Source organism: Rhinolophus sinicus, chromosome 3, assembly GCF_057876585.1.
Source record: "Rhinolophus sinicus isolate RSI-liver-muscle chromosome 3, RSI-T2T, whole genome shotgun sequence".
NCBI classification, from domain to species: Eukaryota; Metazoa; Chordata; class Mammalia; order Chiroptera; family Rhinolophidae; genus Rhinolophus; species Rhinolophus sinicus.
Window position 1 is genome coordinate 175966173 of NC_142503.1, and position 17057 is coordinate 175983229.

Sequence of the window (17057 nt, forward strand, 5' to 3'; positions counted from 1 at the left end):
TCCCTTTCCTCAACAAGCTCCAGAGTCGCGCAGGGCACGAGACCAGAGTGCATCAATGTGGCCCCCCAGCTCAGCCTCTTGAATTGCTTATCATTCCTTGAGCCTCAAAAATGGCTGCTTTGCACTCAGTCTCGGGAAGTGTTCCCATGGGGTTTCCTCCCTGCAGAACCACCAGTGTTTTAGTGTCATCCACCCAGAAACCCTTGCAGTCCAGGGGCCTTGGTTTGCATTCCAGCCCCACCCCTTGGGAATGATGTGACAATGGGAAGTTCCTTATCCTCGCTACACTTCAGTGTCTCCATGAATCAAATGGGGCACTAGCCCCACTTCTCACAGTCTCTGTGAAGATTAACTAAGGTAATACAGTTACTCTCAATCCACTCTGAGCTCTTAGGACAGACCGACGTAGTGAGGCTTAGAGAATGGTAGTTGCTATATTGCATTGTTGTCATTTTTTACACTCTTCCAAACACAGCTACATGGAAGTGAAAAGCTTCTTCAAACTGAGCACTGTAGGGATACAGGTCGAGCTGCCATCCTGGGCTGGTGAGTCATTCTCTGGCCTAATGTGCGCTATGAGTGTGGTGGGTCATTGTTTTCCACAAGCAGATTGTGTTGTCTTCAGTGACAGTGTCCTGGTTAACGTTGGTGAGACAGAGGATGAATTCAGGAGGCCTGCTGTGCTGAAAACAGTCACAGTGAACTGTATGCAGTTGCAGACGTAGAAAATGCTGCTGTCCGTGCAAATTAGAATTAGATGATCTTATAAAAACAGTTGTCTGTATTTTGGGGAGAGCAGTGAGGTGGCGTGTGGTTACACGGCTCCATGTGTCAGTAAGAAACTGTGCTCCTATACGTGCCTAGCAGGGGGGTCTTACCCTCCTACTCACGTCAACGGAGTGTTCTGCATAACGACTTACCAGGGAGGCCTGGCCGAGGCACACCCCACCTCGTTGCTCTTCCCAAATACACAAGGAGAGATGGCAGAGGACAGGGTGACTCATACACCTGTGGTCCTGCTGGCAGTGTGTGGAGGCATTCACTATCTCCCCAGGGGTCTCTACTCCCGGAGAGAATCAGAACCCAGCCTAAGTAAATAGCCTGTAGTTTCCAAATCTGTTGCTTTTTATTTGACTCTTTTGGTTTCCTATTATATTTTTAAAATGACAAACGACACTGGCATGCTAAATGGCACAAAATCAAAGGAGAGATGTAGAGATGAAGGCATCGTCACACAGCCCTGAACCGGGGTCAGCTATATGTGCTTGTTAAGTCACCTTCCCGAGAGCTCACCCTGCAAAAGCCACTCATCCTTCCGGCCATGCCCCCACCAATCCCCACCCAGGTCTAGTGCTCTAGCTTAACATGCCATCGTGGTGGCCTCACATCTCTCTGTCTCAGCCCCTGACTTTTGTGCTTGCATGCTGAGGGGGCCCGGTCACATGCGCTGTAATCAGGGCCAGCGTCCGGGGTGTGCAGCCTACACGGCAACCTCTGCTATCACTGTCCTGACATTTGTGATAGTGTTTGAACAAGGAGACCCACATCTTCATTTTACACCGAGTCCCACACATTACGTAGCTGGTCCTGCATGCGCTCCATTTTTACTTTCTGTTCTTTTCAGTCACCCTTACGTATAAAATTGATTGTTCTCAAGAGGCACCCATGATGTGTGCCAGGCTGTGAACTGCCAACAGCTTGCCAACAGCTGTGACGATCCATTTGTCTCAGCATGAGGAATTGGCGTATTTTCCTAACTGTGCAAGAGTGTTATTCCTTGTTGTAAATTGACCTTGTCACAGGGGGCTCATCAGAACAGGATTTCCATGATCTAGCCTGAAGAGCTGATAGGAATTGTATGGTCAGAAAGCCAAGGGTAGCTCTGGGTCACAAAGTATACAGTAGGAAGAGATGAAAATACAGAGGGATGAGTTGTTTGAATTTGAACACAACTTCTTCTTCATATCGAGTCTGATTATAGAACCCAAATTATATTACCTTGAATCTGTTTCAGAGAATTTTTTTTTATGTATATATAATTCTGGCAGAATCCCTATTTAATATATGGTGCTGAAGACAGACTTTAACTTGGCCCGGTTCCCTGGGTGAATAGCGTTTTAATTGCCAAGTTGTGGTAGAATGCTGTGCTTGATTATGCACTCGAGGATCTAATTTGTCAGTCGTTGCTACTATTGGAAACCCTCACAATTGTTTTTACCATCATCCACTGTTTGCACTTGAGTTACAGAGGGTCTTATCTCCTTGGACACATCTAAGCAGTGCTGTCACTTTGAAGTAAAAAGCAGGAAACAGAAGCATAATTAAACCTATACTACATAACTATCAGAAAAAAATAATTTAGCATCAGTTACTTGGATACTGAGAGTTCCTTATCCATACATTGATAAATTATAATCAGTCACAATGTGAAGAGATCAATTTAATAAGAGTCTGTTCATGTTAACCTGTATTTTCAGTTCTGTTAGTTGATTTATGGGAAGAGTGTGGTAGAGGGCAGGGGCTGGCTATTTTATTAGAAATCGGGGGCTTTTTAAAACAGTTCTCTCTTATACTAGTATGAGAACGCTTCTGGAAAAATAAGGAACTGATACTGATCTTGGACCATCTCTTAAGTGTCCATCCCCTTCAACTCTGCTTTCATTGCAACAATATGCACTGCATATAAATGACAAGCTGGTGTGTGTCTTGCAGACGATGGAAGCAGTGTCTGTCGGGCTGGTGATCATGAGTTTTTCAATCACTGCATTCTTTGTACAATCAAAAAACCCTGGTATTTTATTTCTGCAGAGGTAATTAATAGGGAGCATTTAAGAGAACATTTAATATCAGTTTAAAAACATTTAGTTATGTCTTGGCTAAATTTATAAAAATGGAAGGGAGAGAATCTATTGAAATGAAGGCAAAAAGGTTTAGAAATTTCCTTTCTGACAGTGACCACAGCCTTCTTTTAAAAGATTGTTTCTTATATGCCACAGAATTGAAAGGTCTCACAGCAATTGGCAGATGTAGTAATCTGAGTCCTTTTGACCTATTTGAGCACTAACATCTAGGATGTCTTGGGCTCGTTAAGAGTAAGACAAAGCAGAAAGGTCTGGGTTTACCTCAAAAGAGAAGAAAAGACTTGTCATCCTGCAGTCTAACTCTTCACTGGCCTCAGCAACCTTTAAAATAGAGTGGGTAGGAAGACAGAGATTCAAGAGGTCAGCATGCTCCTTCCCATGTGAACCAATTGCGGGGGGGGGGGGGGGGGGGACTCTTTTTCAAAGTGGCAAGACAGCAAACAGCCCAACTTCTAATAATGATCAGCTGCAGGTTCTCTCTGGCAGAAGTGGATGGCCAGTGTCGGCCGGCGGTACCTCCCATTCCCTGAACTAGGTGTGTTCTCAAGTCATCTTTGTGTGATGGTATCAAATTCAGAGTGTTAAGAAAGAATGGTCGTCAGAATAAAGGAGAATTCTGGTCTCCCCCCCACACCACCACCACCACCACCACCACGCATACATCTAGAGTCGTAATAACATTTGGGTGCCGCTCCATCACTGCTGTACATGTGTTCTGTGTGTGTAAACAGTCAGAGAACAAAGCCACTATTGAGTTATGTAAATGCAGAAAAGGGGAGGGAATGAATGCCGGTCTTCTGGAAACGCTATTTTTTCACTTTGGGATAACTCCAGTAACCAAGTAGAATTTTCTGATGCACTTGCCAAATAAAAGAGCTGAGGTTGAGAGCGAGCATGAGATATTTTAGCTTAATGTAAGTTTTGGAGAGCAGGGTAGGAAAAGCAAACTGTAAATACAGATATAAAAGTTACGTCTTGACTTTCCCTATGGAATCATGTTGTCACTTCCTCATCAAAGCATAAACATTTTAACATAAACCATAAATATAATTAATTGGCATTACTTGTTTACCTTAAAGAGAGTTTAAAAATCAGGCCCCAGCCATGTTAACCTTCTGCTGTCTCTTTTTTATCTTTCTGTAACATCTCTTGGCAGTAAGAAAATCAAAGCAGCTACAAAATGAAACTGCATTTGAATTTTCTCTGTATTAGGTGCATATAAAAGCCAAATTCTTGTTACATTTGGGTTTGTGCCGCTCCTTAATTCTTAGTTTTCTTCTCTGTACCCTACTCCTCCCATTCCTCCCCCCTCCAGTCCTCTTCCAATTATTCTAGAATAAATAGTGAGAGAGTTGGGAGATGTCTTAATGGAAAAGAATAAAGAAATGTCTACTTTATGGTGCCCAGATAAATATCTCAATCTTTCCCTTATCAAAACACATTCCCCAAAGTAGGGATGAGCTAGTGTTGCGTGACCACACTAGTCTGTGACCCCCCCCCCCCAGCTCCTCTCACTCACCCGTCGGCTAAGCCTGCCATCCTGGTGAGGATGCCAGCTGTGTGTCAGCCCACGTTTCTCTGCGTCTGTGTGGCAATGACCAGATTGGTCATGTTAACAGGAGGACCTTGAGAACTCTGCCTCTTCCCAGCTTCTCAGCACATCGCCCCAAGGACGTAGCGTCCTAGGTCTCCTTATTTGTCCCATTTCACACTGTGTAGAATAGGCGTTGTCAGTAAGTTCCCTTGCCTTTATAGATCAGATTGATGATATACACCAGGGTGTCAGGGCGTAATTCCGTCATCCCCTTTTCTTGCATTTAAGAAAGCATATTAACTTGGAATGGGTTATGATTGTTTGTAGTAAATTATTGACAAATTTTGGCACTTTATTATGTTAACGACCATTGCTGTAGACGCACCATGGTTGAGAAGCCCCGGCTTGGTGCACCTGACATAAACTGTGGGCCTTTATGCTGTACCACCTACTGTTCTTCATTTTTCACACTGCTCATGCGTATCCTCCTTCAAACACAATACTAGGCCACCAGAGCTATCAAGATAAATAAGGCTCAATCCTGCCCCTTAAGGACAGAATCTAACTGGGGAGACAGACACATGGAAAACTCACCATTCCTTAGGGTGTGCTATAAGGGTGCAAAAAGCAGAGACTGTTGTGGGACTTGAGGAGGTTCTAATTAATCTATGAATTCAGACATATGCTGTTGGAATTCGGCCTTGGAGGAAGAGGGTTTGATGTGAGTGAAAAAAAGGGAAGGCGTTCCAGGCAGAGAGGACAAGATGAGAAGAGGTAGGAATATGGTAGGTGAGTCGGAGAACTGGAGCACACTGAATATGACCAGGTTGTGTGGTGCGTGGAGGTAGGTAAAGAACATAGGGATGAGGATGGGCTTGGAAGAGGTGGTCCAGAGCCTGGAATAGGGTGCTGGGGACTTGGTCCTCTATCCTATAGGTACAGGGAAGCTATGGAGGCTGTTAGCAGTTAGACGACTCGGACTAGTTGGGGTGGTTGGAAGTATGGAGTGGACAGAGCCTGGAAGTCAGAAGACCAGTTAAAACACCGTTATACTGATCCAGGCTGGAGATGGGGGAGCTTAATGGACAATCATCAAGCGGGAACCCAGTTATCTTCCGTGTCTGTGTTTTCAAGACCAGCACTAGCATGCCTGACACACAGTTTGTACTCAGTAAGTAGTTGAACTTAATTAGACCAATTGACTGTGGAAGATGAGGAAAGGGTGGGGGGGAGAATAGCTTCAAAATATTTAACTTGGAATAACATGTGGGGGGACAGGTTTAGAGTATGGAGAGTGGGAAGATGGAAACAATCAGTTAGTTTTTAGGCGGTTTGATTTGAGCTGCTGGTGAAGGTGTTCCCTAGAGATGTTTAGGCGACAGCTAGAGATAACAGGGGTATTGAGGAGAAAGCTGGCTCTCAAGTCAGCTCTGCCCTTTGGGCATAGATGCATTTGGGAGTCATACATTTCAGTATCTATCCTTGTTCTTTTGCTGTTAGAAAAGCTTCTCATTGTGATCCTATTATCCCTTCTGTCACCTTCTGGTACCTGAAACCCCATCCTGCCCTACCACAGCAAGTTCATAGGTTCACTGTAGGGACCTGCCATATTTCCGTGAATCAGGCTCTGTCTCAAGGCTTCAGAACTTTGGCTTGAGTATAAGGTACCTTTGCCTGCAAAGTCATCTGACCCTGCAGACCCCTTGCAAACTGTCCTATGAAGAAAACCCAGCCTTCTCTAGGGAACAGCAATACTTGAGCATAGATTGCAGAGGACTTAGAATGAAGAGTTCTGGCTTATCAAATGAATGGCTTCCATTCCACTTCCTCAGCTATAGAAGGGACACGACCTGCCCTTTTACAAGCGTCACACAATGGGTGCCAGCATTCTCTTCTGATCATTGTTATTAAGGTTTAGTTTACAGCTCGTCACAGTTGTCAGCATCACATTGATATTGCAGTGGTTACGTCATTGCCTACTAGAACAGAGGAGGTAGTGGTAAAAAATATATGTCTGTCCTGACTACAAACCTCCGGTTTCATTCTCAAGAACCAGTCAGCAGGGTGAAGGATCCATAACTTTAGAAATCGATGTATTAGGTGGTTATACAGAGCACACCTCTACTGTAATATTATATAAATTCAATAATTCCAATTAAATCCAACAACTGCAGTTCTAGGCATTTTTTTCATGGAGGGTTTTATATGGTGATGCTACTATCACCCGAATTCATAAATACTAAATAGCAAAATCTGAATATTTATTCCTGACTCTGAGTAATAAAATTGGAAAACAAAGAAGCATACAAAGTACCAGTCTCACTGAGCATATACTCTGAGAGAACCAGTGTGAAAAATTGGAATTAATTGCTGTATAAATGTCACTGAGGTTCAATTATCTTCTACACCGCCATACTAAGAAACTGCATAAGCAAATCAGCCCATTGAATTCTGGCAGCTTTTGGAAACATACATGTTTTTCCCCCTGTTATTTTTTGACAGCACACACACACACACACACACACCATTCAAGGCACTTTTCCAACTGTTCCCTTAGAGAGTAGATTTATGGGGAAGTTTCTTTTGTAGGCTTCCAGCTGGCTTCATTTTCACTATCTCCATGTAGTTGCTGCCTTTGTCGCATTTATATGGTATTATCCATCCTGCATGCCTTGGGATTTTCCCTTTGAATTGTTGACTTCATATTTTTGCTTTCTGTATGTAGGCTCTCTCCTGGTTCGGACATCTATGTGACAGTGTCATCTATGGCTTTAGCAAGATCCCAGCAGTGTCGTAACTCCCCCAGCAACCTGTCTTCATCCAGCGAGACTGGCTCTGGCGGGGGCACTTATAGGCAGAAATCCATGCCTGAAGGGTAGGTATACTGTTTGCCCCATCGTACTTGGTCCCACTTGACAATGCTGTCTTTCAGCTGTAATTCAGAGGTGTAAAATGAGTTCCATTCAGCCAGACTTGATCAATTTACAAAAGAGCAAAGGGGAAAATGTGGTTAATATTTCAGATAGAAAAATGTTTTAATGGCTGGTTCAAACCACTTCTTAGGATTCTGTAGCCTCTAAGGACTCAGTGGCAGAAAACTCAAATTATATCCATTTCTCCATGATATATATTGTCTAGTTTCATAGTAAAGATTTTGTCACTCCTTAATATTTCCTCCAAAGTGAACTCAGTATACTGCTTGCATTGGTTGGCGTTTGTTTTGCTGTTAACGTAGCAGAAATGATCATCATAGCCAAAGCTTAAAATTATTTTTTTTCACACTTTAAAAGTCTTCTGTGATTTCAGCCTGTGGATTGGTTTTGTTTTGTTTTTCATCTTTTTTGAAGACACTAAACACCAGAAGGTAACTATTTGCTTCTGACAAGACTTACAAAATAAAAAGCTAAGGGTACATGATTTTAGAACTACGGAAAAGGGAAACACAGTGGAATGTCTGAAACTGGGAAGTAATTAGCAGCAAAACATTACATGGCACACGTAAGCCATCTTTGCCCAGAGGAAAGTAAAGGAACCATCAGTGACTTCCTGCTAGGGTAGCTCTCTGGGGAAACCTGATGAAGAACTTGAAACCACTTGATGACCAGATGTAAGGAGTTTATAAAAACTAACGTTTCTATTCTAAGTTTTCCCCAAATGTATATTTTAGCAAATGCACACATGATTTGTTTAGTTTATTGAGATTCTACCATGTTACAAAATAATCATACTTACTAAGAATACCTTCATAGTTGGTGTTTTTTAATCCAGTGTTTTTTTGGTTTCTGTAGCTATTAAGTATGAAATTTTTTTTGTTATTGTTACTAAATGTTTATGTTAGCAGAAAGTAGGTAATAAAACCACTATGAAATATGCTCCCCACCCTCCTGCCGTTCTCAGTATCTCCCCCAGGATTCCCTTGGTGGCAGAATAAAATGCACATGTCTTATTTTAATTACTTCAATGACAATTAGAAAAAAATGTTAGCTCTTATTCATGAGTTCCTACGAAAGGTTTTATGAGTTAAGTATTATTATTCCACACCATAAGCCCAACTAATTATTTCTTGTTTTAATTAGTAGATTTTAAATAGCCTGGTTTGACATAAAAAATAAGAATTCACTGCAACTTCGATGTTAGTACAGCAATAAAATATAAATGAGCTAACAACAATAACAAAAGAAGCATTGTTTTCTTCTGGCTCTGATATACTTTAAATGCATACCAAAAACGTAAGTTGAAACATTAATGTTTTGGTGAATATTAATGTTAGAAACATGGTTCCAGTGCCCCCGTGTGCACAGTAATTTTAATGAGGTAATTACTCAACTTGATGTTTAATTCTAACCCTGCCATAGGTGGTATTGAGGGTTTTCCCCATTGTTTGTGAGGTTGCCCAGTGACTATACTGCATGCAATAGTATTTTACAAGATGATAATGATACTGTGGAGGAAGAAGAAACTTTCTTCTACCCTTCAAGGTACTTTCACTGGTTTAAGAAATCTACCTGAGGCAGATTAACAAGAGGAAATAACCAAATTTAATTACGTATGTATGGGAATCCCACATACATGAGTTAGTCAGAGACCTTACATAAGAGGTTCAGAGACATAAAGGGAAAATGAGGTATATGTGACATTCTGAGTAAGGCACCTTGGGGCTTCAGAGGAGAGGAAGGTCATTCACAGGATGATAAAAAGATTAGACCTTCAGTAATTAGACTTTTGCCCTGTCCTATAGACAGGTCAGAAAAAGTTATCTCTAATAATCTCGTATTAAGGCCCCTAATTTAAATTCTTCTCGGCAGTTAAGGAGGGGGGCAGAAGTTTCTCTTCAGCCCAAAGGGTTTGGGTTGCCTTTAGTTAAAAAATAATCCATATGCCACAGAGGCACATCTTGGGGTGACCCCTTTTGAGCCCCTACAATACAGTGTTTCCTCTAGTTCCCAAGCAGGTTTTGCCCAGGTCGGTGATGTAAGAGGCACTGGTTCGCTGTGTGATTCACCTCTGTTGCTCCTGGGCCAGGTTTGATCTTAAAGTGACCATTACCAAAGGGAAAATGTTCCATTACTCTACAGCTTAGCCTTGTAAAAAATAGGTATGTACAAGTTGATAATAAAACAGGAGTGTATATAGTCTGCTGCACACTCACTAATGTTAAACTTGACAAAGCTTAAAAGCATGAGATCACAATAGGTCAGTACACAATCATTGCCCGTAAATGTAACCCGCTCCTTCGTAGTCTTCTCCCCACCCCACCTCAGTGAGCTCAGTGTCTGTATGGGTTTATGTGCCTGCCCACTCCCCGGTGAAGACACTGAGACCATCCAAATCAGTTGAGAGGTGAAATTGAACAGCACGGTAATCATGCCTGCTCCATCTGGGTGGGCGAAGGGAAGGAACCTGCACAGGTTAGGATAAATGAAAAGGAATGGAAGGTAGTTATAAAGAAACACTGTTGAAAAGACATAGGGTCTGTTTTGCCCTCCTGGGAGATTTATTTTTGGGGAATGTTGATGAGGCAGGCATGTCCAGTGGGAGGGACAGACTGGGTAAATGAGGAGAGTTTAGAGACCATGGTGTGAGAACCACCCCTGAGGATGTGCATCCTGAAGATGAGAACCAGGGAGACAAGGAGGCCACCATAGCCTTCTTCCAGCACTCTTAGATGAGGGTTTAAACTTGTCTGTCAGGGCTACTGAGATCATTAAATGCAAGTTATAGAGACGTTTCCTGCTCAGCAGGAGGGAGAGATTTCAAAGCTGTCAGCCTACTCTGGAGAGCAGTGGACTGACTCCTGAGGTAGACAATTCTTGGTCACTGATTGTGTTTCATGTGTCAGCCAAGTTATTACTCCTTCAAATCCAAACTGTGACTCTTAAACTATTAAGTGTTCCTCCAAACAAAGGCACAATTAAGCTCTTCAAAAAGAGGCACAATGTAAAATTAGACCAGGTTTTGTCTGAGCTCCTCAAGGATGGGATATCTGTATCCCTAATACCCTGGCACGCAATAAATGAGGGGTATATGTGAGAACTGAAATTAAAAGTCCATTGGATGAAAATAGTTTTCAAAGCAAAATTTAAAGACAGCCTTACTTTATCGTTTATTTAAAACCAGACAGCCAGAAAAGTGTTCGGCTTTAAATTCAGAGGTTTGAAAAGTTGTCTTTAGTTTCCAGTGCTACCAAAAAGTAAAAGCAAAATTAGAATCAAATTCTCACTTTTATCTCTGTCTTTTTGAAAAAGTCTTAATGTATTGCAAATTTAGAATACAATTGTAGGGCCAGTTTGAGGATATTCATTGTTCTAAACAAGGACCCTACTTAGGGAAGAGATGGCAAAGATCATAATTAGTGATTTTTTGTTTGTTTGTTTTTTTTGGACATGAGCACTTTCACTGGGGTTTTCATAAACCAAGGTTTTTGTTTTTAGTAATGGAGGTAACTTTGTTCAGTGAGGCTTGTCATTGAGCTTGTAAACAATGTCATTTGTGCAAAAGTAACTAGGGAGATAGTATAGTAGGAGTTTTACTAAAATATTCACTAGCCTTCTCTACTTTGCAAATGCTTTCATATAGATTTTTTCTCCCTAGATTCACATAATGGAATTGCCATTTTACAAATAAAGAAATGGAGACAAAACTTGAATGACTTGGGGTGAGGGAGCTGGCACTTGGTTCCAGGTCACCCGCCTCCTAACCTGCTCTTTTCAATCCACCAACCACAGGGTAGTTCTCCCCATGCCTTTATCACTTTGTAGCAGATAAGGAATCTGTCCTAAGCATCAATCAGTTCAGACCCTGGTTAATCTTTTATTGCATAGATTACTTGTAAATTCATTAGTAACAATAATAAAAATTTGTAAACTTCCACATGAGTGTTTTATACTCTGAATTTTATACTCTGGCCCTTTTTCCTGGGCTCAGTCAGGATTTACTCTGCTGATACTGCTCATTAAGGCACATGCTTTAATTAAGCATATATTATGTTAGTATTCTACACAGGGAAAAGAAAACTGGCTCATTAAATAGCTAACTATTCTTTCCAGCATTTGACAGTTGCCTTTCTATATACCAGTTTACCTATTTCTAATTAACCCTTCCCAAAGGCAATTTAAAATTTATGCATTTTCAAAGTTGTCCCTGTGTAATATACATGATAGCAGTCTTTGTCTTTCAGACCTGAGAGCAAATGCTCAGAAAATACTTGTTCCAAGAATGAATGACTTAGTGACTTAGCAGGTTACTGAGTTAAGAGAAACCCCTGACAGGTACCAATGGGAAAGTACACCTGGAACATTAGGACGGTGACATTTTTTCTTTGACTGTGAGTGTCGGCCTGAGCTTGGCTACACAGGACTAGGAGATTGTGGTTTCTTTATATATCGTAGGTTGGCCCAGTCCTAATGGCTCCTGGCCTTGTTTACAGTTGACCTATTTGGCCTCTATACAGTTCTGAACAGAGTGGTGCATTTTGCCTGTAACAGACAGTTCTAGCCCCCCTCACACACGCACAAAGCTGAGTTCACAAGTGCAGACATGTAAGCAGAACTAATTCGTTCCTGTTATTAGAGTTTAGTTCGCTACCTTCTCCTTATGGATGAGGTTTCTGATGTCATCTTTGCCCTTGTTTGGGGAAATGACCACAGGTTTGGAGTAAGCCGCCGGTCGCCAGCCTCCATTGACAGGCAGAACACCCAGTCAGACATTGGTGGCAGCGGCAAATCCACACCCAGCTGGCAAAGAAGTGAGGATAGCATTGCCGATCAGATGGGTAAGTAACTAAAGTTCTACAAGAAGCAAGTTGCTTTTACACCGAAGTGACTTTGGCCACCGCTTGATGATAGTATCAAAGCATTCTGTTATATAATACCGCCTGGTTAATTAATGAATGTGCATGAGAAGTAAGTCTCGGTTACGTGATGTGTAAGTGAAAGCAACAACTGAGACTTGAGAGAAAAGTCAAGGAATTCTGAGTGATCCCAAATTTAAAAATAGAAAAAGGACATAGGAATTATTTTCAGGACTGAGATTAAAATGCCAAACTACCAAACTACGTGTGTCCGAAGTATCTTCCTCTCCTCTTCTTTGTCTCTTTTTGCCCCTCCTAAGTACCCTGTGAGATATGTTGGTATTCTTACTGTCGAGTTAAAAATACTAAAAAACGAAAACTATGTACAAAGTGAGAAAGAGATATAATTGTTGCTTAGTCACATATGTATCTTGGTTAGAATCTCTTTCCTCCCTTACATGCTCCCCCCAAACCCCCACTCTACTGTTAAGCTGTCAGCGAAGGACATGCCTTAACAAGATAAAACAGCTGGATGGGAAAGAGTTGCATTACTGAGCCTTCATTTGGACTTGGGGCCCGTAGCCCTTCCTTCCTATAGATGCAGTTTTCTGCAGTGACACGGTAACACTAGTTGATACAATAAAATTTTACCATGAAACGAGATTAACTTTCAACACAGTAGCATCAGGAATTTAGTTGGTACATCAGGGTCTAGAATCTAGACTGTTGGTGTTTTTTCCTTTATCTTTAGTAGCATTACACATCATTGTGGGATTAAAACAATAATAAATTGCAGGTCTGAAAAAGTTAAACTTTTTAAGACAAAGGCCCATCTTTTTATCTTCTCTGCAAATGGATTGTCTTATTCTGTTTTAATGATGGTGCCATGTAAAAGTCCTAACCACGGACATAGGCGGGAATGTATTAAAGTTAAGGTAGGAGTTGAGGACGAGAAATGTAATTCCTAGGTTCTGAAGATCTGCTTTGTTCCCGTAACTTCAGTGAGATGTTATTGAAGCCATCTGTCATTCCCCACTCTCATCCCACCCACCCCCAACACAGAAAACCTGAGCATATTCTGATTTGCTGTTCTGCTCTTGACAGAATGTTTTTAATCCCATATGTTTTGATACTGTTGAGATGGTAACGACACATGTGCAAAGGATCCCTTCTTCATGACTTTAGCAGCTTTTTTTGGCTTCTAGTGCAGACTTTGAGAAAAAGCTGCCAGCAAGCCCTTTCTGCAGTGTTCAGTGTCATACTTCCTACTCATGTGAAGTCATATGGGGGATGAAAAGGTATCTTGGGACTGGAAAGGGTAGTAATAAGGTCCATCCCAGACCCGAATTCATTCATTCTTTTACATAAACCTGCCTCTAGTCTTTTTCCTTGCATCCCCTTTAATTTACTGGCATCTCACTTTTAATAGATAAGACGCTGAAATCAATATCAATAAATCCTTTTAACACATTTGTTCATCCTTTTAATAAGATATGCCCCTTTTTTTTTTTTTTTTTTTTAAGTACCCTTCCAACCTTCCAAAGAAGCCTTTTCACCAACTGGTGGCCCATCTCCATCTAAAATCCTTCAAATAAAATGTTAAAATAAAATTTTTATGATTTTTTTTTTAATATTCCAGTATTACAGAAGAATAACCCAGCCTTTTCTAATTGGTACATCAAAAGGAATCTGGGACTTAGTTGGTATAAGCCATGCTAGGGAGAAATCAAGAAAAATAATTATCTTCTCATTACTTAGCGCACTATATTGACTGTGTAAAGGTCTGATCTTTATATACTCAATTAGTGAGAACAAAATTCTCTAATGACTTTCAGGTCGCTCATTGAAAATATTGAGGAGATTCTTATTTGTTAGCCAGACTTGCCTGTCTTTGTACATCAGTGTGTTATCAACTGGTACCCCAGTGGAGGCAAGGAGTCTAGCTTGATTAATTGGCTCCCTCGTCTCAGTGGATGTTCCTTTTTCTGCCTCTCTGCTTTTGGAAATGATTGAGAGTCAGAGTCAGAGTATGTTGCCCCTTTACATGTGAGGAATGGTGTTGCAGAAGCTCAGGATTGTTGCTGATAGCTATCGGTGTGTTAAAGAAGCAAAAGCGCTTACCTTTCACACTTGGAACTCCATCATGAACGCCAGCTTGGAGTCCAAAAGGAAGCAATTGTTTTAAGTAAACTAGTTGCTGTATGTCTTTTCTGTTGTGCTTAGCTTACAGTTATAGAGGACCTCAGGATTTCAATTCTTTTTTCCTCGAGCAGCATGAATATACAGGTAAAATATTTCCAAAGTGTCATGGTAAGTAACATGTGATTGCATCCATGCCTGTCTAGGTAATGTAGACCAAGCTAGGTTAGCCACACTTTGCAATGAATGAATTTCATAAATTCAATCCATATTTTCTAGACTTTCCCCACACACCAAAAGTTGATTCCTAACTTTGTCATATCGTTCATGGCCTTTGGTTTGGTGGTACTTGGCTATGCTAATGTGTATGACGTGACACATGGTCACCAGCTGCCAGCTTTACCCATCAGCCACTTACTTTCTGACATGCCGCCTATTGTGTAAACTCAACAAGCTTATTGCTGAAATTCAGAGTTTGCTGGTCAGTGAACTAAGAGATGCAGTGGCAAGCTGTCTTCATTTGTCAACATGTGCTTGGATCTGTTTCTTGCCTGCACCATAATATCCTGTGCTGTATTCCAGAGCCAACGTGCCATCTCCCAGCAGTCTCAAAGGTACTGCCAGCTTTCCGGGAGAGCCCCAGTGGGAGATTAATGCGGCAGGATCCCGTGGTTCATTTGTCTCCGAACAAACAAGGGCATGTAAGTTAACTGTAAAATAATAAAAATGTTAGGTTCCTGGCAGTGTGAAAATGGTGCGGGTCTGCTCTGCTCTTTCTTCCACACGGTCAAGGAGGAAGTCATCCTGGCAGAAGGCGGGCATTTGCTGTCATGGCCCTGAGGTTGCTTTGAGATGAGTTGAAATTCCTCTTTGGTATGCTCCCGCCACCCCACTCATCTCGATGGAAGGCCACACGATCTAATCACAAGCAATCCTCAAGCATTAGGAATAGAAACATGTTAGAAATGGATTTTATGGTGCTTACACAGTCGAAGCTGAGATGTGGTTGGAGCATCAGTCAAGTGCACAGACAGCTTCCTGCCAACTCCCCCTACTGCTTCTCTGACCTTCCGTAGTTGCACCCACTTCTGTCCTTGTATCATAGTCACGCACAAGTCCTGATCACTTACTGCAGAATCAGGAATAGGTGATCGTTTCCTGCATTTCCTCCCCCTTTGAATGCAGTTGATTTCTTTGGTCTGTCTATTCACTGGAATGTGTATTTATGTCACTCTATAGGATGAGGAAACACTGTATTTCATATTCACTAATTTATAAGATGCTCAGAGAACTTTTAATGAGAGGGCTCCTGTAAGTTTTGATTTAGCTATACGAATATGGGAGCTAGAAAAACGAGAGAGAGAGTGTGTGTCCATGCGTGTGCTGGCAGCCTGCACAGGTTGTGTGGAGAGAGATTTCCTGATGAAATGTGAGGTTGTCAGAGTTCTACTTGTAAATGATAGATTGCCCCAGTTGGTCTGTCCATTTCCTCTCCTTCATTAACAATTTTTATATTGATTACGTGGTAAAATAGTATTTCGAATAGATTGGGTTAGAGAAAATATATCCTTAGAAGTATTTTTACCTGTTTTTTTTTTTACTTTTTAAAATGTGGTCACTAGAAAATTGAACAGTACATACATGGTTCTCATACTCTTTCTGTAGAAATCAGTTATGTACTTTACTCCCTCAGCACAGCTCAATTCGGATTAGCTACATTTAAAGTGCTCAATAGCCACAAGAGCCTGGGGGCTACCAAATTCTACAGTACAGGTCCAGTCTGCCCTACAAATATTAAAAATAAATGAAGGCCTGATCATGCGAAAGTGTTGAGAAAAACTAGAGCTTACGCCAGTAAAGTGGCCGGTCTTGGTTCTTGTTTAAGGAGAAGAGATCTCTGTCTTGCACTCTGAGGTGAAAGCTGAGTGTCCTCCTGCCCCTACCTGGCCTCAGGAAATTGTCTGTCTGTCTCTCTCTCTCTCTCTCTCTTTCTCTCTCCCTCCTTCCCTCCCTCCCTCTTCTTCTTTCTCCCTCTCTCCTCTTTTCTCTTACTCTCCACCAAGTATCTGGACTTTCTGCCTCCATCTAATTTAAAATATTATTTTATTTAGATATTTTTTGAAATCCTGTTTCTTTGGTAAACTATAAAATGTTCTAAGTAACTCAGCCATTGTGTAGAAAAGGTTCTGTACACACTATCTTAATTGAGATATATTAATAATTCACATACCATAATATTCACTCATTTTAAAGTGTACAATGTAGTGATTTTTAGTATTGTCACAGACTTGCACAGCCAGCATCACAATCGAACTCTAGAACATTTTTATGAACCCCAAAAAGAAACCCCGAATCCTTAGGCAATCACCCTGTCTCTTCCCATTCCCTCCAAGCTCTTGACAACCACTAATCGGCTTTCTGTTTCTGTTGATGTGCTTATTCTGGACATTTTATATGAATGGAATTATGTAATATGTGGCCTAATTCTTTCACTTAACATAATGTTTTCAAGGTTCATCCAAGTTGTAGCATGTGTTATTCATCTCTTTTTAAGCCTGAATAATATTCCATTACATAGATATACCACATTTCTTTATCCATTTATTAGTTAATGTACAATTTGGGTTGTTTCTACTTTTGGGCTATTATGAATAATGTTGCTATAAACATTCATGTGGAAGTTTTTGTGTGAATACACGTTTTCATTTATCTTGAGTAGATACCAAAAGTGGAA

At 41.2% G+C, this 17057-nt stretch overlaps 1 protein-coding gene across 21 annotated transcripts in view; it reads left to right on the top strand.

Annotated features, from left to right (window-relative positions):
* Positions 1 to 17057, top strand: part of SIPA1L1 (signal induced proliferation associated 1 like 1) — a 350224-nt gene that overhangs the window by 278909 nt on the left and 54258 nt on the right. For 14 of the 21 annotated variants that reach the window (XM_074327262.2, XM_074327276.2, XM_074327265.2 and 11 more), the window contains 4 exons: positions 7121 to 7270; positions 12042 to 12166; positions 14408 to 14470; positions 14906 to 15024. In XM_074327262.2, the coding sequence (XP_074183363.2) occupies positions 7121 to 7270; positions 12042 to 12166; positions 14408 to 14470; positions 14906 to 15024 (457 nt within the window). The remainder of the gene's footprint in view (positions 1 to 7120; positions 7271 to 12041; positions 12167 to 14407; positions 14471 to 14905; positions 15025 to 17057) is intronic. The other 7 variants (XM_074327274.2, XM_074327272.2, XM_088797396.1 and 4 more) reach the window with 1 other exon arrangement.